The following is a 25,215-nucleotide window of genomic DNA, read 5'->3' as shown; positions in this document are numbered from 1 at the left end:
ATTACCTTCAGTGACTAGATTGTACAGAACCCCATATGGCAGCTGGGATGCCTTTGAGTTCCACGGCAGCTGGTGGTGGAATGGAGGCACCTGCCTGGTTGCATGTTGGCTATGGAGATGTGGAGCTGGCTGTGCACTGTGCAGTTTTCTTGTTCAGCTTTCCTTTTAGGTTTACCAAAACCATGTAGTGTGAGATCAAACCTAAACACGTTCAATTTGTGTGCAATCCAGCAGGCTCTTGCACTGCATGGTTGAAGGTGGATCTGGGGAGGGTGGCTGCAGGTTGTTGTATAGTGGATGGCCAGCCTCACTCTACTTTTGTTTAAAAAAAAAAAAAAAAAGTGAGCAATGATATATTTAATTGCTATGGGTGATCTGTGTATATTGCAGAATATTATTGTGATCCTGCCTTTTTGTTTCTGCCCTGAACAAGCTTATTTTATCCTAGTCTTGCTTTTTGTCATAGTGGAGTTTGTTTCAAGAAGCACCCGGTGCTAATGTCAGAGCTCTGGTCAGGGAAGCTGCTGTGTCACCCTCCTTTTAGCAGTGATTAACCCCTTAGTGGATTATTGCCAAACAAGTTAATTCCTATTGCATTGAATTTGTTTTGAACTGCTCTATTAGTCTGCAGGGCTATCATTTTGAAGTAGATGGGTAACTTTGAATATGTTAAGTCACCAAATGACACTTGCCTAATACCCCTGTTGGTCAGGGATTTGATTTTTACTGAGACAGGTCTTTGTGCAGCAAGACGGTGTATGGTTACATGGTTAGGAAGGTTGAATAAAGAGTCCAGTCCATCCAGTTCAACCTGAGTGAGTGTCTACAATTTGTCCCTATCCCTGTACGTTGCACACTCACATCAGTCCTTACCCTCAAGGAGCTCATTATCCAAGGCCCCCATTCATATACTAGGGCCAATTTTTGGACAGAGGCCAATTAACTTACCTGCATGTCTTTGGAGTGTGGGAGGAAACCGGAGTACCCAGAGGAAACCCACACAGGCACAGGGAGAACATGCAAACTCCAGGCAGGTGGTGTCGTGGTTGGGATATGAACCAGTGACCCTTCTTACTGCTAGGTGAGAGTGCTAACCACTACACCGCTGTGCCGCCTTCTTGTATTTCTTACTGCCAGTTTGCTACAGAGCCATTTGCTTATATTCCTAAGCCATGCGTGTTAACTTGTTCACTATGCCTGGTAACCAGTTGTTGCAAAGAAGGTAGGGGGCACCGTTCAGGTAAGTTTTTTTTTTTTTTTTTTTTTTTTTTTTTCTTTCAGGTGTATGGGATTATATCATGTAAACTGTGCATGTTTCTGTAATCTATTTGCGCTAAATGCCTTCTTATAGCGCCGCACTGTGCTTCCATGACCCACCCGATCCCTCTTCCCCACTCCGAGCACTGCCCGAGATCCCCCACTGATAGCTGGCGGGATCAGTTTGGCGCTTCTATGGCCCGCCTGATGTGTCTTCCCCTGCTCTGAGCACTGCAGAAGGAGGGGACCCCAAGATCCCCCGCTGGTAGAAGAGGAGAGAAGCGAGGGGACTAGCTGAGTGCTGCTCGGCGCTTCCATGGCCCACAGGATCTCTTTCCCGCATTTGGGGGGTGGGGGGGAAACCAACATCTGAGCGCCATGCGGTGCTGTAACAAATGTATTTATCACAACTAGATTACAGAAACAGACACAGTTTACATTATATAATACTGTAATACAGTGCATTTTACAACTACTTTAAACTAGGGCTTATTTTCGGGGTAGGACTTATAGTGCAGCACTCCCCAAAATAAACAGTAGAGCTTATTTTTGGGGAAACACTGTACATTCACAAGTACAAACGGTGCAGGTTATGCACTGCGTTTGCAATCTGCATTTGAAGTGTCATTAAGATTACATGGACACCCGCAGAAGATCACGTACCTAGAACAATGGTTTCCCGCACCATGTTCTGATGTCAATGGACCCTTAGTGACAGAGCAGTATTTTGATTTATGGCAAGAAAGAGTTTTGTATTTATTTATATTTTCTTACTTGTGTTGTGATTTGGTAATACTTGTAACATAACTTTTTATGATCGGTCCACTTAAATTTTTTTTATGTGCAAACAAGTGCTTTATATTTGTTTCCAGCTACCGTACAAGAGAAGAAATTCAGGAGGTGAGGAGTAAGAGTGACCCAATAACCCTTCTAAAGGACAGGATGTTAAACAACAACTTATCCAGTGTGGAGGAATTGAAGGTATTTGATTCATCCTATGTTGCATCTTTTTTGTGTGCGTTTTTATTTTTTTTATAGAATATGTAGATAACCTCATTGCAGATCCTTGCTTGATTAAGTTCTATGCATACAGATGGAAAATGTAAAGACACAGTGAGGGGGGGATAAAGCGCAGGTACCCAGAATTGTCAACACACATCTGCCCTGCCGCTGTCTTCAAACCTTGTCACACTTGACAAGCAAAGCCCTGACACAGCCCAAAACTTGCATGCCAGTAACCTTACTGTTGGTGGGGTGGTTGCACATCATAGAAATGGCCTACTAGGAATATGTGATGCTAGATTTACCAGCAAGTCCAGCTAGTGTTCCCCATCCAGACAAACCTTTCGCCTTTTTAAAATGCCCTGAGATTTGACTGTGACATGAGGCTTTGGGAGGCTGCCAGTCTGGACAGATCGTGACTAGGGGTGCACCGAATGGGTTTTTTGGTGCCGAAACCGATACCGAAAATGAAAAATACACTAGGCCGAAAACCGATACCGAAACAGCACCGATACCGAAAATGACTGTTTTAAAAAAATATTTTTATACAGGAGATGGTCAGAGACTGGGGACATGGTACAGGAGATGGTCAGAGACAGGGGACATGGTACAGGAGATGGTCAGAGACAGGGGACGTGGTACAGGAGATGGTCAGAGACAGGGGACGTGGTACAGGAGATGGTCAGAGACAGGGGACGTGGTACAGGAGATGGTCAGAGACAGGGGACGTGGTACAGGAGATGGTCAGAGACAGGGGACGTGGTACAGGAGATGGTCAGAGACAGGGGACGTGGTACAGGAGATGGTCAGAGACAGGGGACGTGGTACAGGAGATGGTCAGAGACAGGGGACGTGGTACAGGAGATGGTCAGAAATTGCACACATGATACATGACACATGATACAATTGATACAATGCAGCCAGCCAGTGTCCCCCGTTGCAGCCAGCCAGTGTGTCCCCCGTTGCAGCCAGCCAGTGTGTCCCCCGTTGCAGCCAGCCAGTGTGTCCCCCGTTGCAGCCAGCCAGTGTGTCCCCCGTTGCAGCCAGCCAGTGTGTCCCCTCACATAGCAGCCAGCCAGTGTGTCCCCTCACATAGCAGCCAGCCAGTGTGTCCCCTCACATAGCAGCCAGCCAGTGTGTCCCCTCACATAGCAGCCAGCCAGTGTGTCCCCTCACATAGCAGCCAGCCAGTGTGTCCCCTCACATAGCAGCCAGCCAGTGTGTCCCCTCACATAGCAGCCAGCCAGTGTGTCCCCTCACATAGCAGCCAGCCAGTGTGTCCCCTCACATAGCAGCCAGTGTCCCCTCATAGCAGCTAACCTGTGAAGAGAAGAGGAGGAGAGTCGCCTCCGTCGCCTGTTTGATCACAGCAGGGGAACATCACAGCTTTCAGTTCAATAGCTGTGTGTTCCCGGCCGCGCGCCGTCACGTACAGCCCCTCCCCCTTGTCAGGGCACTTTGATAGACAGATCATCCGTCCAATCCTACGGGTGATCTGTCTATCAAAGTGCCCTGACAAGGGGGAGGGGCTGTACGTGATGGCGCGCGGCCGGGAACACACAGCTATTGAACTGAAAGCTGTGATGTTCCCACGCTGTGATCAAACAGGCGGCGGAGACGGCTCTCCCGCACTATATAGATATAGCTTTTCATGATGGGCGCACCAGGGGCGGGGGGCGGAGCCCCGCCCCCTACCCTGGCCCCGCCCCATTTTCGGCTCCATTATCAGCCGTTTTTCTCTTTCAGAAAATTGCAGAAAAGGGCATTTTCGGCGATATGTTTCGGCGGCCGAAATTTCGGTGCATCCCTAATCGTGACCATACCTGAGGGTTTGGGAGGCTGAAGTTATTTTCTTTTTATAATTCCGCAAAGATTTTCGAACTTGAGTATGCAAAGTATTTAGGAGTGTATGATGGATCATAACACACGGAGACAAGCCGTCCTCTCCAGTGCCTTTCTTCCACTCTCCTTATGCCGCGTACACACGACTGGACTTTTTGACGGACTAGGTCCGATGGTCTTTCCGATGGACTTTTCTGCGGAGTTACAATTGGACTTTCCGAACGAACGGACTTGGCCACACACAAGCACACTAAAGTCTGACCGATTCAAACGTGATGACGTACAACCGGACTAGAATAAGGAATTTCATAGCCAGTAGCCAATAGCTGCCCTAGCGTCGGTTTTCGTCCGTCGGACTAGCCTACAGACGAACTGATTTTTTTTGATCGGACTCGAGTCTGTCGGAAAGATTTGAAACATGTTTTAAATCTAAAGTCCATTTGATTTTTAAACGGCAAAGGTCTGATGAAGCCCACACACGATCGAATTAGTTCCGTCGGACCTTTGCTGTTAAAGTGGTTGTAAACCCTTACAAACCACTTTCACCTACAGGTAAACCTAGATTAAGGCTCACCTGTAGGTCCAAGAACTATCTCCCAAACCTATACGGTTTAGGAGATATTTGCCCGAAGACGGGCACCGCTATCTACGGCGCATTTGCGCGATGCATAGTAGTCCATTATGCTTTGCCTTTACAGGGAATGAAAGAGGAAGTAAACTCATCAGGGTTTACTTCCTCTTTAAAGTCCAGTCATGTGTACACGGCATTAGGTTCTAACCTTTAAGTTGTAAATTTGTAGGCTCGCACAAGTGTTTGGCCGCTGGTTTGCGGGATCATGACTGGTAGCCCCATCCAAAGTTTAGAAACCATTAGAACTATGTGGAACCCAGAACCTATTTGTTTTTTTTTTTATATACAAGTTTTTTCTGCCTAGGCCTTTTCTGACACTTTTTTTGTTTACATGTAACAATTAGTATTTTTTGCTAGGCAATTACTTAAAACCCCCCAAACATATATATATTTTTTAAAGCAGAGACCCTAAAGAATAAAGTGGTGGGTTATGCAATTTTTTTTGTGTCGCACAGTATTTGCACAGCGGTTTTTCAAATGCCAATTTTTTGGGGGAAAAAAATGCACTGTTTTTATTTTAATGCAAAAGAACACAATACATAACAATTTTAAGGTAAAATATAAAGATGTTACGCCTGGTAAATATATACCAAACATGTCCCGCTTTAAAATTGCGCACGTCTGTGCAATGGCAATAAACAACGTAAATTTTACTATCCATAGGTGACGCATTGAAAGCCTTTACAGGTTACCACTTTAGATTTACACAGGAGGTATGGTGCTAAAATTACTGCCCATTATCTGATGTTTGCAGTGATACCTCACATATGTAAACATCCCTTGTGACAGCAATAGGCATGTGACAGGTACTCTTTATGGAGAGATCCCGGGTCTATAAGACCCCAGGCCTCTCCTCTGCCCTTAAATGCATTTGATCACACTAAGATTGGTGAGATTAAATGCTTTCGAATTTTAAAAATGGAGCCATTTACATCTGGGGTAACCCGGAAGTGATGTGATGTCATCTCTTCAGGTTACTATATCATAGAACCGAACAAAGCCGATCTGGTATGTGCTGGGCTCTATGATCGGCCAGTGAGACGGGAGATCCCAGTAAAGCCACTGCCTGTAAAAGCAATCCAGCAGCTGGTTGGCTGCTAGGATTACTTTTACAGGAGAGCACACCAATGACTCTAAAGAAAGGTACCAGGTATAACTATTCAAACTTCAGTGAGGTATGGGTATGTCACGAAATACAGGATAAATTCATACGTCAAAAATAGCAGGGAACCATTACACGCATTTTTTGTAAGTAGAGTACAACTGTTGTAAGAAAGGAAAAGTGTAAATCTTAACACAAGCAATGGCATCAAAGAGTAGTACTAATTATTATATACTTGCCAGAAAAAAAATTCAGTTTAAATGTCAAATATTTTATTCTCATACATCATCTCTTCCTGTTGAGCCCTATTCTAAAATTCCTAACGTACACAACATCACAAAAAAGGGCACAATGAGAGTCCTGTATTATCCAAGCGTGGGTAAGGAGTATGGTGGGCCATGATAAGGAAACAAGTATGAAGGTTTGGACTTGCATATTAAAATTCTGGGAGCTCTCCTTCCCCTGAAAACTTAACAAATGATTCTCCTCAATCTCATGACCTACAGAAAAGGATTGGCAATAATTGCTTCTGCTGCTAACAAACCTTCTCTTTTACAGGAAATCGATGTTGAGGTGCGGAAAGAAATAGAAGAAGCCGCTCTGTTTGCCACCACTGACCCTGAGCCCCCTCTGGAGGAGTTGGCACACCATATTTATCATAATGAACCACCGTTCGATGTACGTGGTGCAAACCTCTGGATTAAACACAAATCTATCAGCTAAACATCCCCAGTACTCCCAGTCTTTCTATGTGTACCATATACTCATTTGTCTGTTACTCTGCCACCGCTTCAGTGGGGACTGTTTCATGTAACATTTTCCCACGTTATTGGGATAAGGAGCAGACGGTCCTTTTCAAGCATTTTATTCTAAGCAGATGGACTTCTAAGTGGTTGGAAAGATTTAAGTCTGCCAATTGCCTTAGGTTCTTCTGGTGACACATTAAAGACACTCCAGTGTCTATTACAGCATCGTGTTCTATCCTCAGTACATTACTGAGCTGTTATTTATAGGAACTCTCCTGTTTTTAAGTGTGTGTACAGACAGCTAATCACGTGTCTTACCATGTTTGCATTCTGCAGTCATTAAAATTTGGCCTTAAAGAGTTATTGTTGTAGCAATTGTTCCTATGTACCTTTTTTCTATTACAGCTCATAAATCGGTGCATAATTTTCACAAAATGCATACAGCCCAATGTTTGGTATCATATTTTGTCTGATAAAATAGATTATACACACAATTAGACCAACAGTCTTCAAACTGAGGCCTGGGTGCCAGATGCGGCCCTTTGCTTGCCTTTATCTGGCCCTTGGGGCACTAGTACTCCCACTGACAGCAACGGTTGGGTACTCTGGCTCCCACGGACCCCAACGGTTGGGTACTCTGGCTCCCACGGACCCCAACGGTTGGGTACTCTGGCTCCCACGGACCCCAACGGTTGGGTACTCTGGCTCCCACGGACCCCAACGGTTGGGTACTCTGGCTCCCACGGACCCCAACGGTTGGGTACTCTGGCTCCCACGGACCCCAACGGTTGGGTACTCTGGCTCCCACGGACCCCAACGGTTGGGTACTCTGGCTCCCACTGACCCCAACGGTTGGGCATTGTTTCCAATGCCAGAACATTTTCTACTCCTACTGGCCACAGTATGGCTCTCTAAAGTCTGGGGAATAGTAAACTGGCCATTTAGAAAGTTTGGAAACATCTAAAATAGACTGTAAAAAATTGTGTTTCCAAAATAACATCATAAAACTGGCATAGTCCTACAGTATTTTCTGCTTAACTCTTTTCAACGGAATGTCTGCAGAGCTTTCCCTATAGTAGCAAAGGTGGAGCTCAGCACTGCTGGGAGAGTGCACTGTGCATATGTGACTTTTCAAAGAGGAAGACCTGGGCTCTTGTTATGCTGGGGGGTAAGTGTCTAACAGCTGGAATGTCCTGGGAGACTAGCCAGGATGGGAATGTCAACACATATGGGGGGGAGTACAGGCGGCCCCCGGGTTACCAACATCTGACTTGCATATGACTCATACTTGCAAAGGGGAGACAGGAAGTGAGAGGAAATCTACTCCTAGGAAGGGAAATTCACTCCTGCAAGAGTTATCATTGGAAAAGGGTGTCTTCACTGACGGGAGACAAACCCTGATTGTTACAGGGATAGAAAGTGAGGTGAAATCTTCTGAACAGGGGCACAGACAGCAAAACACATGTTAAAGGGTTTGTTTTTTTTTTGGCTGGAGTTGCACTTAATGTACCTGTTCCAACTTAAAGCAGGACTTTATCCATAACTTGATAAAAAAAAGTAATGTTCTTTAGCAACATACCATCCACATTAATAATTATGCTACCACAATAGGTGTGCATTGTAAGTTGCCTCCAGCATTGCTCCTGTTTCTTTTTGCTGGAGGCTGCCATTTTGCTGAAGCCCAGAGTCCCTGAACAGCAGTAAATCCTAAAGTGGAACCAAAACCATCAATTTTAAGTTTCAAAAAAGTTACATTCCTGGAATGTCAGGATTGCTAACTGTCACATTGGTTGTGCTCTCAACCAAACTGTTAAACCATCAAATGGCCGGTGTCATTACTGATCACATGTGCAGCACCATGGCAGTTGCAGATCAAACAGAAGCGGCTTCCTTGGCTGTGAAGGATAGGAGGGTTTAATTCAGCTTTAAGGCTGTCAGCCGATCGGCCTCTACAAATTCAGAAGTGCCTAAAAATGGAGAGCAACTGAGCATGTGCAGAGCAGGGTGAGACACTATTACTGGATTTTAAACAGTATAGGCACTTTTATATTTAATGTTTTTCATTGCTATACCTGCAAAAGGGGTCAGTCTGAAGTGATCTAGCAGGACTTTATTTTCTGACTAAAGCTCCACTTTAACCACTTGCCCACTGGGCACTTACACCCCCTTCCTAACCAGACCAATTTTCAGCTTTCAGTGCTTTCACACTTTGAAAGACAATTGCTCAACCATGCTCCTCTGTACCCATATGAAATTTGTGTCTTTTTTTTTTTTTTTTCACACAAATTGAGCTTTCTTTTTGGTGGTATTTAATCACCACAGTTTTTTTGCGCTATAAAAAAAAAAAAAAAAAAAGGCTGAAAATTTTATAAAAAGATGCATTTTTCTTTTGGTTATAAGATTTAGAAAGTTAGTATTTTTTCTTCATAAATTTCGGGCAATAGTTATACTCGTTTTTTCGGTAAAAATAACCCAAATTAGTGCATATTATTTTATCTTTGTGAAGGTTATAGTCTACAAGCTATGGTGCCAATCATTGAAAATGAATTACACCTCATGTATGGCCTATCCCATTTCTTGACTGGCACTAACAAGCCAGGACAGTACAAATACCCCTCCAAAGCAGACATTCCAAGGTATTTAGTAAGAGGCATGGTGAGGTGTGTTTTTTTAATTTTTTTTTTTTTTTTTTTTTTTTTTCCATAATTTTTAATATTTTTTTTTTCTTTCCACAAAATTGTCATATTTAACAGGTTATTTCTCTCACATGGCATATGCATACTTGCAAATACACCCCCCAAAACACATTCTGCTGCTACTCCTGAGTATGATGATACCACATGTGAGACTTTTTCACAGTCTGGCCACATACAGAGGCCAGACATCCAGAGAGTATCGGCACGTGTTCTAGGGACATAAATTACACATCTAATTTCTTGACTACCTATTACACTTCTGAAGGCCCTGGCACACCAGGACAATGGAAATGCCCACAAAATTATCAACTTTAACTGGGAACTTTGAGTTTTTATATAATAAAATAAGAAATTTCAAGGTGTGGAAATTTCATTTATTTTTTGCCATACACCCCCTACTACTCTAATACACTTATTCCAGCATTTAACCAATGCCTGGAAAGCTTTGGCATAGAAAGATTTGTCAGTACGCCTGAACCATCCTAGGATAGCCTAACTCGCTTTGTCATCAGTGCTGAAATGTTGACCTCAAAGGAACTTTTAGGGGTCCAAACAGGTGGAAATCACTCGGAGTGGGGTCTGGGCTGTATGGGGGATGTGGCAATATTTCCCAGCTGAGTTGCTGTAATGTGCATGTAGCATGGTGAGCAGTATGAGCTTGTGCATTGTCCTGGAGAAACAGAACACCCTTGGTGATCAAACCAGACCATTTTTTCCCACAGACGCGTATGCACATCACTCAGAACACAACAGTAATATTCACAGTTAATCGTGGCACCACAGGACAGAAATTATACATGAATAATGCCACGTTTGTCCCAGAAGACACTTACCATAACTTTTACCTGCTGATGCAATTGTTTGATTTTTACCGCCACGCTAGCGTTTTTATAACTGTAAAATCCCAGTTTAAAGTGGAAGTAAACACTGATGGGTAACTTTGTGTCAGATGTCCCCGATTTCCTCACCGTCAGGAAGCGTCCATTCTTCACCACTCTTCCTTCCAGGGCAATGAACTCTGGCTCTGTGACTGTCTGGAATCGCGTGCCCTTTCAAGAGTGTGCAAGCGCCGAATACATCAGTGCATGCGCAAAAGACGGCCTAGTTCGGGTACATAGTAAATATCTCCTAAACTGTGTAGGTTTAGCAGATATTTCAAGCACCTACAGGTAAGCCTTAATCTAGGCTTACCTGTAGGTGAAAGTGGTCTATAAGGATTTACAACCACTTTAAAGTGGAAGTAAGCCCTTGTATCGTTTTCAGCCAAGCAACCTGCCATCTTGGCCGGTTAAACAACTGCCACGATGTTGCACATCTGATCAGTTATGACACCACCCATTGGATGGTTTGACAGTTTGGTTGAGAGTGCATTCAATATGACAGTTACATTCCCGGCATATACAGTTATATAAGTACATAAGTTACATAAGTTTACATACCCTGGAAGAATTTATGATTTATTGGCCATTTTTCAAAGAATATGAATAACACAAACTTTTTTCTTTCACTCATGGTTAGTGTTTGGCTGAAGCCATTTATTATCAATCAAGTGTGCTTACTCTTTTTAAATTATAATGACGACAGAAACTACCCAAATGACCCTGATCAAAAGTTTACATACCCTGGTGATTTTGGCCTGATAACATGCACACAAGTTGACACAAATGGGTTTGAATGGCTATTATAGGTAACCATTCTCACCTGTGATCTGTTTGCTTGTAATTAGTGTGTGTGTGTGTGTGTATAAGTGCCGGTTCACACTATTGTGATGCCAGACATCGCATGTAATTTGCAGCGCCACTGCTGTTCACATTACATGTGATGTCTGTGAGGTGCGATGTCGGCCATAGAGATAGTATGCCTGATATCGCACTGCATTTGGTCCAAACACGCACAGGACCCTTTTTTCTGTTCGGACAAGAATTTGGTCGCATGTGTGTTCACACATATGCGACCTGATTCATGTCCGAACTGTCAGTTCGCCATGCGATATGCGAGCTGAAATGGGGGTGTCGTTAACATATGACACTCCCCAGCAGTTCGCATATGGCAGTGTGAACTACCGTGCATGTTGGGTGCGATGTGGGAGCCCGCAGTTGATTCGCAGGGTTCTTGCATCGCAATAGTGTGAACAGGCACTAAAATTCAATGAGTTTCTGGACTCATGACAGACCCTTGCATCTTTCATCCAGTGCTGCACTGACATTTCTGAATTCTGAGTCATGGGGAAAGGAAAAGAATTGTCAAAGGATCTGTGGGAAAATGCAGTTGAACTGTATAAAACAGGAAAGGGATATAAAAAGATACGGAAATGAGAATGCCAATCAGCAGTGTTTAAACTCTAATCAAAAAGTGGAAAATTAGGGGTTCTGTTGAAACCAAACCACGGTCATGTAGACAAACTAAAATTTCAGCCACAACTGCCAGGAAAATTGTTTGGGATGCAAAGAAAAACCAACAAATAACTTCAGGTGAAATACAGAACTCTCTGAAAACATGTGGTGTGGCTGTTTCAAGATGCACAATAAGGAGGCACTTGAAGAAAGATGGACTGCATGGTTGAGTCGCCAGAAGAAAGCCATTACTGCACAAATGCCACAAAGTATGCCGCTTACAATACGCAAAACAGACAAACCTGAAACCTTCTGGCACAAAGTCATTTGGAGTGATGAGACCAAAATTAAGCTTTTTGGCCACAACCATAAAAGCTTCATTTGGAGAGGAGTCAACAAGGTCTATGAAGAAAGGTACTCCATTCCTACTGTGAATCACGGGGTGGATCGCTGATGTTTTGGGGATGTGTGAGCTACAAAGGCACAGGAAATTTGGTCAAAATTGTTGGCAAGATGAATGCAGTATGTAATCAAAAAATACTGGAGGAACGTTTGCATTCATCAGCTAGGAAGCTGCGCATGGGACGTACTTGGACATTTCAACATGACAATGATCCAAAACACAAGGCCATTTCGACCTGTCCTTGGCCTTGAATAAAGTGAAGGTTCTGGAGTGGCCATCTCAGTCTCCTGACCTCAATATCATTGAGCCACTCTGGGGAGATCTCAAACGTGCAGTTCGTGCAAGACAGCCCAAGAATTTACAGTAACTGGACGCTTTTTGCCAAGAGGAATGGGCAGCTTTACCATCTGAGAAGATAAAGAGCCTCATCCACACATACTACAAAAGACTTCAAGCTGTCATTGATGTTAAAGGGGGCAATGCACGGCATTACGAACTGGGATATATAAACTTTTGATCAGGATCATTCGGCTAGTTTCTGTTGTCCTTATGATTTAAAAAGAGTAAACACAGTTGATTGTTAATAAATGATTTCAGCCAAACTCTAACCATGAGTGAAAGAAAAGTTTTTGTGTTATCAATCATATTCTCTGAAAAACGGACAAGAAATCATAAATTCTGCCAGAGTATGGAAATTTATGAGCACAACTGTAACTGTTTTTTGAAACTGTTAAACCTATGGGTTTACGTCTACTTTAACTTGAATGCCCCTCGTATAATTTACTGATGCCTGAAATTATAATGTATTCTACTGTGGCTCCTTATCTGTATGGGCACTTTCATGAAAAAAGTCTGCCAAAGATGAACTTGCCTTTAAAGCGGGAGTCCGCCGTTTTTTTTTTTAAAGCCAGCAGCTACAAATACTGCAGCTGCTGACTTTTAAAATAGTGACACTTACCCTCCCGCGATGTCGGCACCCGAAGCCGATCTCTCGATCGTCTCTCGGGTGCTGCCGCCGCCATCTTGGGTATGGGAATCAGGAAGTGGAGCCTTTCGGCTTCATTACCCGGTTCCCTACTGCGCATGCGCGAGTCACACTGCGCAATAAGGATGGTCCCCGCTGTCCCTGGGATCCGTGTGTTTCCCAGCAGGCAGCGGGGGACTTTCGGAAAGGGGCGTACCTTCTGCAGAATCTACGCCGGAAGTGGGTGCAGATACCTGTACTGTACAGGTACCTGCACCCCCCTCCCCCCTGAAAGGTGCCAATTGTGGCGCCGGAGGGGGGAGGAGGATTCCAATGAGCGGAAGGTCCACTTTAGGGTGGACCTCCGCTTTAAGCCCTGAAAACTGGTTATCAGCATGTAAAATCTAACAATAATTTATCAGACTGATTATAGGCCCATGTATGAACACATTTTGCTTGCAATGATATGAAGCATTAACTGATCACCAGTGTATGTTGCTGTACACATAGTGATTCTGAATATTGGTGCTATATACATATTTGAAAAGAATGAAACCACTTTATTAAAAAAATCAACTTTTATTATAACTTTGAATACAAGATGGTGTAATGACAGTGCACTTTTAGTACAGAAATTCTATGTAAACTAGCTCTATGCAAGTTTGTAAATGCATTTGACAACTTGTTACATTTGTGTGTTGCAAAAAAAAAAAAAGAACCTAAAAGCGCACTTTTGTGATTACAGCCAGGCAGGAGTGAACATTGTAGATAACTAGCCTATAGGTTGTGAAAGGTAGTATGGGATATTGCAGCATTACAAGACTCATACAGTTAGTAATGGTGGTGAAAATGCTTAAAAAAAACAATATATTGTGATGAGTAAATCTGAATTGTGTTCTATTGTTCTAGCTCAAGTACTCCCAAGATAAGCACTGCAACAAAATTCAATGTATTGGATTTGATTGAGATGCTGTAAGGCTAGCCATAGATGGAGTGATTTTATTCCCTGCAACCCACAAAATCATCTGATTCCCCCATCAACACTGACTGCTCCCTCATAAAGCCATTGTGTTCTCCCAGCGGGGGGAAGCCATCCCTGCCGGGAGAACACTATGATTGTTGCTAGCGGCTATAACAATTGCTAGCAATAATTGCATGTGAAATGCGGCAGGCTTTTTGTACCCAAGTTGATCGAATGATCCACTTGGGCACATTCAGCCTGCCTTACATGGTTTGAATCTCTGACGGTTCCTGCTGAACTTGCCAAGATTCAAACCATCCATGGCTGGCTTTAAAGTGTTGATGGGTGCGTGGAGTTTGGAAATGGGATGTATAGTGAGTGATTGAAAGGAAAGAAGTTCATTAAGATAGGCAACAAACAGGATAGTTGAACAGAACACACGTTCCTGCTCCTGCAGCTCTCCCTCCTCCCCTCTGTGTGATAGCAGGCCTGGGGATCACAATTTGAAAAGATCGTGGCTGTAATGGGCTCTGTACACACAGCCCCGTCATTCATTCAGAGTTCTGTGAATGAATGCCTACAAATCTGAAATCTGCCTTTGCAACTGATGGTTTGCAGTTCTCAATGAACTGCAAAGGTGCTAGTAAGTGCTCTTGTACTCCATTGAGCTCCTTTGACTGCAGTCACTGCCTGCCTGTATTGGAGGTATGAGTAGATGGCTACCCTGACAGTCTCACCCACCCATGATCAGCAGATCACAGGTGCAATGTGTCACAAGCGCCTAAGAAAAAAAACTGTACTGCACTTTTTTGTTTTACATGCCAAAATAAAGTGTGCATTTATTTATATATTTTTTTTAAGGTGAACTTCTTCTTTTCTTCAGAGTAGAAGGAAAAGGTAATGGGAGACTTTCAAATGTTAGGGCCTCTTATAGTTGCTCCGTTCACATCATGAAAAACACTTCAACACCCCAACTGCATTTCTAGATCTGCGTTGCACTATTGTGAACTATGGCCATTGGAATCCATGTTAACCACTGTCCATGCATTTTTGATGCAGAATAAAAACACACTAAACTGCATGTGTATGAACCAACTCTGAGAGATTATGGAGACTTTCCTTCTTAAGATGCTAGTTGCTTGGGTTTCATGCTGATGTATGACTTGATGATGATGGTTCCCCACCCCCTATTTTACTATTTATAATACTTATACATTCGGAGGGTTTTCTATTAAACTGATCAATGACCTGATTACCTTCTGAGGCACAGAACTGGGAACATGTATGGAGTCCAGGAGTTTGGACTTTCTAAATGGAGGGCTTGTTGTGGGTCAGTGACAGAGAATATTGTAGCCAAAGGCAGCCCCCATATCTTTTTCAGTACAGGTTTCTTAGCTGGTTGGAGATATGGTATTTTCTGCCTGCTTCTAAAACAAAGATGGACATTGTATTATTTTTCCTCTAATAAAAAGACATTCTTGACAATTAGCATGTCCTGGGTTTGCATCAGATATTTTAGAAACAAGTGGACAGTACTTAAGTTAGACCTTGTATCTGTAGTTATGCGAGTCTCATCTCACTGTCCAAGGCTTCTCAGCATGTATGCTATAGACCAAGTGAGAAGCCTAAAATGTTTAAAGTGTCACTAAACTCACATCATAAAAAAATAACTATCAATAAATGGTGTATTATATGCTGTTCATTTTCACTCAGTTACTATGGGATTTGTTTTCTGTATTCTTCAAAAACCTGGTTGATCCTGCTGCTCTCTATCTCCACCTTCTGTTCATGTCCCCAATTCAGCTAGGGATTTTGCAGCTGTGGTGGCAACTTTGCCCATGCTCAGTTTTCTGTCAGTTTCTATGCTGAGCATTTCCTCCCTATCACATCTGAGCAGCCCATGTGATTAAAGAGTCACACATGTGGGCGTATACACAAAATACTCCCTCTCTCCTCCTCCATGCCCACTAACCAGCTAAACAAAATAGGGGTGGGAAATTACATGTAGATTGATGGAGACTTCACCTCCCTATTATTCTAAGACACAGCCTGGGACTGGCAGAAATCTGCCCACACCATGTTACTGCCAAAAAATTATGAAGATTTGATTTCAATCATATATTTGTATGACAATTTAAAACCCTTTATTGATGTCCATTAATCATTTTTACTCTGTATCACAAAGGCTTTTTTTTGTTTGTTTGTTTTTTAACTTGAGACCAGCAGCTGAGAACTAGAAGCTTCTCCTGCTTATGTTTCCCTGCAGACAGGCTGATTCATGTAACAGCTGTATATCGATTAGGACAGTGGTCTTCTTTGGTTGCCTTTTTCCAGCCCTTGGGGCACTATTCCCCCCAATGAAACCAACAATGGGGCACAATCAAGCTCACTGACACCAACGTTGAGGGCACTGTTCCTCCCACTGACACCAATGATGGGGCACTAATAGTTCCCCTATTACCAAAGATGGGACATTGTTTACGCCCACTGATGCCAGGACATTTTTTAATCCCAATGGCCGTCCCGAAAGCAGATGAAACTGGCCCTTTGTTTAGAAAGTTTGGAGACTCGTGGATTGGGAAAAAGGCACTTGGATTTTTTTTAAAATAAAAAATCATCCATTTATAGAAATAGAAGGGACAATGTAAATTGTGTTTAGTATCGCTTTAAGAATTGGTAAATCTGAACTTTAAAGTGCACCTGTATTCACTTATGCCACTGTAATGCAGCATTAGAATATCAGCACAGGCATTCAGTGGTGTCTGCATACAATCCTAGTTATCTTTAGGGTGCTCTAAAATGGTGAAACCAACATTGACCATGTTCTAGAACAATGTTTCCAGTCCTCAAGTACCCCCAACAGGTCATGTTTTCAGGATTTCCCTCAGATGAAACTGCTGTGGTAATTACTATGGCAGTAAAACTGATCAAATCACCTGTGCAAAATAACGGAGAGCCTGAAAACATGACCTGTTGGGGGTACTTGAGGACTGGAGTCGAGAGACATTGTTCTAGAAGATAACTGAGTATATGTACAGATACCACGATACCACTGGGTTATCAGCACTAACACTCTACAGATTACCTTTACATGGGTAAAGGTGAGAGCAGATTCACCTATTAAGATAATGGAAGGGGTGCCAGTCTCATCTTCTACTATCTGACATGAAAATATTGGAAATCTCTTTCTTACACACAGAAAAAATCAAAGTGGTCCAGTCTGAAGCAGCACCTTTAACTAGTGCTAGCCGTCACAACACAAAAAACAATGTAACATACTAAAAAGTGTCTAAGTGCAATGCCTGTCTACTGACTGTAAAGGTGTTTCTTGTGCCATAGTTTGGGGCACAGGATTCCTATTACAGGTTAGGACAAGTGTCTACCAGTGAAAGGACTTTCTCTATTATTTATATACAAGAAATGTTCGTGTTTCTGAACAGCAAAACAATAGTGCAGTAACCTACAGACACAAACTAATACTGCAACGTTCAATGTTACATAGAAGTGTAGCACATCAGAAGTTCACTTTCATTCAAGCAGTGAAGTGTTAGTCCTGATTTATAGTGGACTTGTCAAGTGTAAAAAAAAAAGAAAAGATAGCACTATTACAAAAGGAGAAATTATAAAAACAATTGTACCCAGAGACAACAACCAGGGACCTAGTATTCTGGATCTTTTCCAGGCCCTACACCTTCCATTGGATCCCATCCCAACTCCTGAGCACTAGAATACACATGTCATTCATTCAACCATGTTTTGGCAATCACGTAAAGTGTTACTCCAGGCACAATTTGTTTTACATAGAAAGAAGCAGGTTGGGATTTCTCATAGGTTTATGGTACTACATGTACCCACTGGAGAGATTCCTCTTCAACTCCAGTCCCAGCAACAATATTTTCACCAGGACGGGACGTGGAAGGGAGTCTCCCCAATAGGGTCACATACATCAATACCTCAACTAGTCTATTCTAACAGCAATATAGGCCATGGCTGGAGTTATGCTTTAATTTACAGCAGATTTCTTAAATTATATCGCAAATAAGGCAACTGTCAGCAAAAGTTTAAACTGTTCAGCAGCTATAGATCAAAATCACTTCTACAGTTTAGACCTCTGTTACTTCTTTTAGCACCGCTTTAGTTCTACTAAGGTTTTATTTGTGGAGCAATAATCATAAATTGCCATAAATGAGACCTTCACACAGCTACAGAGGAACTACAGAAGGCCAAGGGGGTGAAAGGTATTAGAAAGGGTCAATGTTAGGCCCTGTGGTAGGTTAAAGCTGGCTCACATTGGTAGGCCGCCAAAACCTGGTCTGCATCTAAAGAACTAACCAACTTGATGTCAGGGCAAGGCGCTGGTATTTGCTTCCTGCTGCATCGATCATTGAAATTGCACAAATATTGACATGTCAGCATAGTGTCACATCTATGTATGACTTTGGCAAGCCACATGTCACATTCACTGCCAGAATTTGTAGTAAAAAGCCAAGGAAGAAGTAATCAAGGATAACATTTTCAAATTGAGGTCATAGTACTATATTATTTAGTGCTGTGCACCATATATTATTTTTGAGTGCTTTTTTTTAAAAACACTTACTCTAAATTGCATATAAAAAAGATACATATTTTTGGCATTAGCCAGCAATGCTAAGAATGCAGATTGCTATCACCCAGTGACATTAAAAAAGCATGAATCTTTAGTTCTACCCCCTACGCTACACTATGATGGTGTGCTTTATAGAAATATTGGACCTTAATAGCTGTCCTTACACATTTGTACTTTGGGGTGCACAACTCCAAAGCTCAAAGTGTATTTCAACTTTTGCAGCCAGATTTTAACGTTTATAACGTTTGCATTATATTTGTTATATGTTCCCATAAACATAGAATAAGACCCGGTTCACATGGGGGCGACTTAGCTGCCTGACAAGTTGCATTCCGTTCTGTGCTATGGAACCGTTCTAATAGGAACGACTCAAGTCGATCCGGCTTAGAAAAAGGTTCCTGTACTACTTTTGGGGTGACTTCAGGCAACTTGAATTGACTTCGATACAGAAGTAATTTTGCAAGCCGCCACTGAAATTGTGCGCAGGTCGCTCTGTGAGTCGTGCTGCAAGTCGTGCTGCCCCTGTGTGAACTGGCTCAAAAAAGATTAAAAAAGTGTTGGTTGCACTTTTAAGTATAAGTTTACATGCTCTCCCTGCTTTGTAATGTTTAACATAATTAACCCTGTCTGTACTGTGTTCACAGTTCTTCATTATCAGCTGTAAACTAGATTTGAATACTGTCTGTCCTTAAGCCCCATACACACGGGCAGAATGTCAGGAGACAACGGGGTCTGACTCAACAAAAAAAAAATGTCTGACATTCAGCCCTGCTGTGTATGTCAGTCTGTCCAGCCGGCTTCTGTTGGATGTGCATGTTCGAAAACCAGCAGCTGACTGACTCCTGATTAGAGCTCTCAGCCAATGGCAGAGAGCGCTAACAGATGTGTTCTGGTGGGGGGTCCGTCCCCCTGTCAGGACACAACAGCTCAGTGGGGTAGATCGCTAAACTAACCTTGAATAGTTAGTACAGCGGCTCCGACTGGAGCTGTTCGTGTATATCCGCTTAACAAGGAATTACACATTTATAAACCGACCTTGTAAATTGTAAGTTAATAAGATATAGAATCTAAAAGGTAAGAAATAATTGTAAAATGTGTGCTGTTTGAATGGGAACACATAACAAATCATGTAGTGGGGTTTTCTAGACTTCAAAAGTGGAAAATGCCCTTTAAGGGCCAACATCCTCAAATGTAGGAGTTGGCTATTGGCAACAAATGATGTGTAATTAAGGCTCAGTTCACACTACTGAGATGCGACTTTAATGTGATTTATAGTGTGATTATGTGGTGCAACTTTGTATATGCTATGGGGCCAAGTCACACTGTAAATTGCACCAAAGTAGTGAAGGAACACTTTCCAAAATTGCACTGTTCTAATTCACATTGATTAGAATGGGCACCTTTGAAATCAATAAGATTTCCCTTGTCATGTAATTCTGTGTGACCCATCAGAAGTCACACTAGTGTGAACCAGGCCTAAAGAAAATGAACTGACATTCCCAAACATCTGGCCGCTATAATAACCCCAAAGACTGCAGTTGTGCACCCCAGTTCACACACATCCATCAGAGTCATTTTCACTTATCCATATTAAATCATATCCACATATTTTACATTCTATTACAAAAACCTCTTTACAAAATCCATAACCCCAAACATTCAACGGTCTTTTCATCAGCGCAATGACAATAAACTTCCTATTTTGTATACAAGTTACAGTACAAAGATTTTAAATACATCTACATGTAAGAAAACACTCATAGAGGAGGAACAGCTATACAGTGATATACAAAAGATAAAATAACTTAAACATTGGAATGTTTTTTCTCTCTATAATGTACAGTTTACATATCTGATTTTATCAAAAATATTTATAGGGTTAATAATTGACATCAATTTTATTCGGCTTTCTGTATTTGGAGATAGCGTTCCATAACCGGCACAGCTGTCCACCCCTGTGGCAGAATAAAAAGAGAAGAATCAGTTTCTCGATATTATAATGACCTACTGAAGATAAAGTATTGGATTCACAAATTTTAGAAAGATGAGCAAATTTCAATTCACATTTGTGGCACGGAACTTGATCTATTCTGATCTAGACCTCCATACTGATTACAAGTTTATACTCAGCAAGCTATCCCTGCCGGGAGAGCATAATCATTATTGCCGCTGTCAATAATTTGCATGCTAGAAATCCAACATGCTGGTTGTATCCAAATCAATTGATAGATCAACTTGGGTACAATCAACCTGCCCATAGATGGGTCAAATCTCAGCCGATCCCCTCTGAATTGGCCGAGATTCGAACCATCTATCGCTGGCTTAAGAGTATCTACAACATGCTAATAGTGTGTACACATGACCGGTTTTGCCGTCGGAACAAACTCTGAAGGTTTTTCCGACGGAATTCAGTTGAAGTTTTCTTGTGTACACACGTACGACGGGACTAGAAAAAAGAAGTTCAATATCCAGTAGCCAATAGCTTCTGTCTCGTACTTGCTTCAGAGCATGCCTCGTTTTTGGAACGTCAGAACAGCATACAGTTTTCCCAAAAGGAATTGGTTCCGTCAGAAAAATTTAGAAAATGTTCTCTTTCTAGGTCCGTCAGAATTTTCGATGTAAAAAGTCCGATGGGGCATAGACACGATCGGAATATATGATGAAAAGCTTCCGTCTGACTTTTTCTGTTGGAAATTCCACTCGTGTGTACACGACCTTAGGGATTCCAGGAATAAAGTGCAACAACAAGCTGGACTAATCCCAGGATACAGATTGTAAATCAGTTTTACTTTCAGAATCTTTTTTTTTTCTGGAACGGTGTTTAGAAGATAAAAGAAGTGGACAACACAACTGGGTTGATTTACTAAAGGCAACTCGTGTGTTCACTCTGCAAGAGAAGTTGCACTTTGTAAAGAAATGCTCACCAGAGCTTAGTGAAGAAATTTCCATTTGCATAGAATACCCACTTAAATGCAAGGAAAAAAAAAAAAATTTTTGCTTGCACAAGACTGGATGATGAAAGTCAGTAGAGCTTCACTTCATTCACTAAGCTATGCAGATACGTAACTTCAACTGCAACTTCCCTTGCAAGGTAAACAGTCTATTTGCCTTCAGAAAATCAACCCCCACTGCCTCTGCTACACAATGCTGTCAGCCCTGTCCAGTTCTCTTCTGCTGGACTGCAGAACACCTCCCCCTTTCTTCGTAGCATAAAGGAGGGAGTCCAACAGAAAAGAGTTCAGGCAGTGCTGACATCAAATAGGCTTTGACTGCAGCAGAGATAGCTTTGTGAGTGGAAAGTTGAGAGCTCACTGGATTTCTGGCAGTACGGTATTTTTTTGTACTTGCAGCATTTTTAAAGTGACAGCACATGGGACATGTGTATGTATTGCAGAGATCTTTATATCAAATATTTTGCCAGACATACATTTTAGGAGTGTGGGGTCATGAGTAGTGGGGTACATTTTCATTTAACACGATACACAATAAAATAAGCCAGATAAGAAGTACCAGGAGCCAGATTATACACTAAAAACGAAGTATTATTCGGAATCACACTGTTAATGGATGTCACTAGAAGCACATACTACCTGGCTCCTTTAATTGGTTTTAAACTGCTGGGTGCCTTTTTAATTTTTTTTCCTGACCTGCCAGGTAAAGCCATTATGTGCTAATATGCATTGCATACTAGCACATTATGTAAAACTAACCTGAAAACTAAGCATTCCAGCAATGTCATCACTGGAGACTACTTCCATCTTCATCCGTCTTCCAACCAGGTTCGCGGACTCCAGCTGTGTGACTCGTCGGAGCCGCAATGACGTTACTCCCCTGCATGCACAGGGGAGTCACTGTTTACAGCGCAGGGCTCTGAAGGAACAGCGCCGATGACATCATCGGCCATATATAGTAAATATCTCCTAAACGGTGCACATTTAGGAGATATTTAAAGTAAGACTTATTATAGCCTTAGCTATAGGTACAAGTCTGTGATTGAAGTTTACAACCACCTTAAGGTGCATTGCCACCTACCTGAGCAGCACCTAATTTTTCCTGTATTGAAATGAACCTGCCAGCTGCTGTTGAGACACAGACTGAAGTCCTGAATCAATTTATGCTCTCCCACATTATTATTATACATGATTTATATAATGCCAACAGTTTGCGCAGCACTTTAAAAGGGGGCAGTACAATTAGGCTTCATGTACATGGGACATTTTTACAACCTCTCCTGAACGATTTAACTTGATAGATAGTAACCCATGTTTAAAACGTCCGTTTTGCAGCGTTTACATGCCGCGTTTGCGATTAGAAGCATCTAAATAAAAAAAAAAAAAAAAAAAAATTCTTTTTTTTTTCCAAAATAGCCAAAAATCAAAAACGTCTGTAAACGAAACATAGCTAAATGCAAGTTACCGCATTTAGCAGCGTTTGGCGCTTGAAATGCTACCTAAACTCAGCATCTGAACCCATTTTTTTTTTTTGTGTTCCAAAAAAAGCTTCTAATCTCAACTGCCTAGAAACTTATATAAACGACCCTGTGTACATGTACTGATAAGATAACAGAGTAGAGTTCGGGAGCAGTTGAAAAAGGCCTTACAGTTGACAGTATACGCAGCAGCGTACAGTATACGCAGCAGCGTATATAGTGAATATCTCCTGAACTGTGCAAATTTATAGGCTTACCTATAGGTACAAGTGGTGTAACGGAGTTTACAACCACTTTAAATAATACTTTCACATGCAGGTAATGGCTGGCTTATAAAACATTTTTTCGAAATGCACAGGATCAATACCTGAGTCTAAGAGTCTTCATGTCTTCTTTGGTGACATCATGCAGAACATCATGAAGCGTGTAGTCTTCTTCCGCAAACTGAAACAGTTACATACATATAGATTTATATCAAAACAATTACACACACACATTCAGCTTCTAATAAATAATGATGAATAGTGAAGAATAGAGACCCATACCTGTTCAATCACATCCTCTGCTGCACCCTGCTGTTTCAGCCATTCCACCAATTCTTGGTCTTTGTTAATGCCAATTGACACATAAGATGCAGATCTTGGGTTATCTATGGATCAAGCCAAAGAAATGCATTAATGCTGATCTACATGAACTGTATTCCAACATTTTCCTGGTTTTGTGAAATGGTAACCAGACTGACATTAATAGAATTGCCAGACACATAGTTAGATCAGTTACTACATTCACAAGGTTCCTATTTTAAACCTGTGTTTTGTCCATGGAGGGAAAAAGCAACAAATGTCCTTTCATTCCCCAGAAGCACATACTCATTTTTATCCCTTGCTGCTCTGTTCAGCCACTCTAACGTAGGAAAGAAGCACTATTTAATGCTCTAGTTCACATGCGTCAAACACAATACCCAGTGGTTCACATGTGTCAAACACAAGGCTCGTAGTTTACATGTGTCAAACACAAGGCCTGTAGTTCTCATATGTCAAACACAAGGCCCATAATTCACATGTGTCAAACACAAGGCCCGTAGTTCACATGTGTCAAACACAAGGCCGTAGTTCACATATGTCAAACACAAGGCCCATAATTCACATGTGTCAAACACAAGGCCCGTAGTTCACATGTGTCAAACACAAGGCCCGTAGTTCACATGTTCAAACATAAGGCCCGTAGTTCACATGTGCCAAACACAAGGCCCCTAGTTCACATGTATCAAACACAAGGCCTGTAGTTCACATGTATCAAACACAATGCCCGCTATTTCACATGGGTCAAACACAATGCCCGCTAGTTCACATGGGTCAAACACAATGCCCGCTAGTTCACATGTGTCAAACACAATGCTCGTAATTCACATGTGTCAAACACAAGACCCGTGGCCCAGCCCACCCGGTCATTTCATGTGGCCCTCACATCCAGGGCTTTATTCAGCTGGAACGTTCTGCCACCTCTGGCTCTCACAATCCACTCCCTACTGTCACATGTAAACACAAAAGCCTTCTGTGATGACAAGGACAGATTTGCTCTTGGTGGATCTCACAGATCCCTGCCTGCTCAACGCCCATGGCGTGAACAAGGGAGATGCAGGTACAGGTGATGTGTGGGATGGGTTACGATGTGGTAAGCTGCACTGTGATCGTCTTCTGTGCCCCGGTGCACAGATGCCAACCAATGATCTCCCTGCAAGTGAGAAAGAGCGGAGCCGCCTACACAACCATGGGGTAATAGAGCGGAGCCAGGTAGGTGACAGACTTTTGGGGGGGGATATGTGGGCTGTTAAGGAAGATGTGTTCAGAGGCGGGGAATGGGGAGAGTAGTGTAGAGGTCGGAGACGAGGAGGGTTGATATGATATGAGATGTTAACAACCTGTGAAAGAGAGCTGAACCCTGCACTGCTCTGTAGACAACGCACCTCTGAACTCTGTACGTAGCGCATCCTTAAACTCTGCACTCCGTGTGTAGCATACCCCTGAACTCTGCACTCTTTATGTAATACACCCCGGAACTCTGCACTATGTGCGTAGTGCACCTCTAACCTTTTCACACAGCGCATACCTAAAACTCCACACAGAACGCACTCTTACTGCCCCTTTAAAATCCTCCCACTGTGCAATTTGGCCACTTGATGCGGTTTGGCTGGGAGGGAGGAGGGGGTGGCATGGCTGAATATATGCAACTGTCTCTGAGAA

At 42.4% G+C, this 25,215-nt stretch overlaps 2 protein-coding genes across 3 annotated transcripts in view; one reads left to right on the top strand and one right to left on the bottom strand.

Moving 5' to 3' along the window:
• Window positions 1-6,943, top strand: part of PDHA1 (pyruvate dehydrogenase E1 subunit alpha 1) — a 29,707-nt gene extending 22,764 nt beyond the window's left edge. For both annotated transcript variants that reach the window (XM_077480743.1, XM_077480744.1), the window contains 2 exons: window positions 2,130-2,238; window positions 6,393-6,943. In XM_077480743.1, the coding sequence (XP_077336869.1) occupies window positions 2,130-2,238; window positions 6,393-6,557 (274 nt within the window). In that variant the 3' untranslated portion in view covers window positions 6,558-6,943. The remainder of the gene's footprint in view (window positions 1-2,129; window positions 2,239-6,392) is intronic.
• Window positions 6,944-13,535: 6,592 nt separating this feature from the next.
• The window catches only part of MAP3K15 (mitogen-activated protein kinase kinase kinase 15), a 287,980-nt gene continuing 276,300 nt past the window's right edge, over window positions 13,536-25,215 (bottom strand). The window contains exons 27-29 of the mRNA XM_077480742.1: window positions 23,518-23,621; window positions 23,340-23,416; window positions 13,536-20,498 (exon numbers count right to left, since the gene is read on the bottom strand). Coding sequence (XP_077336868.1) covers window positions 20,423-20,498; window positions 23,340-23,416; window positions 23,518-23,621 — 257 coding nt within the window. The 3' untranslated portion in view covers window positions 13,536-20,422. The remainder of the gene's footprint in view (window positions 20,499-23,339; window positions 23,417-23,517; window positions 23,622-25,215) is intronic.

This window comes from Lithobates pipiens, unplaced genomic scaffold (assembly GCF_037356315.1).
Source record: "Lithobates pipiens isolate NorthernLeopardFrog02 unplaced genomic scaffold, aLitPip1_a1.2 Scaffold_16, whole genome shotgun sequence".
NCBI lineage: Eukaryota > Metazoa > Chordata > Amphibia > Anura > Ranidae > Lithobates > Lithobates pipiens.
The sequence above is the reverse complement of the archived record's forward strand: the minus strand, read 5'-3'. Positions and strand labels throughout refer to the sequence as shown.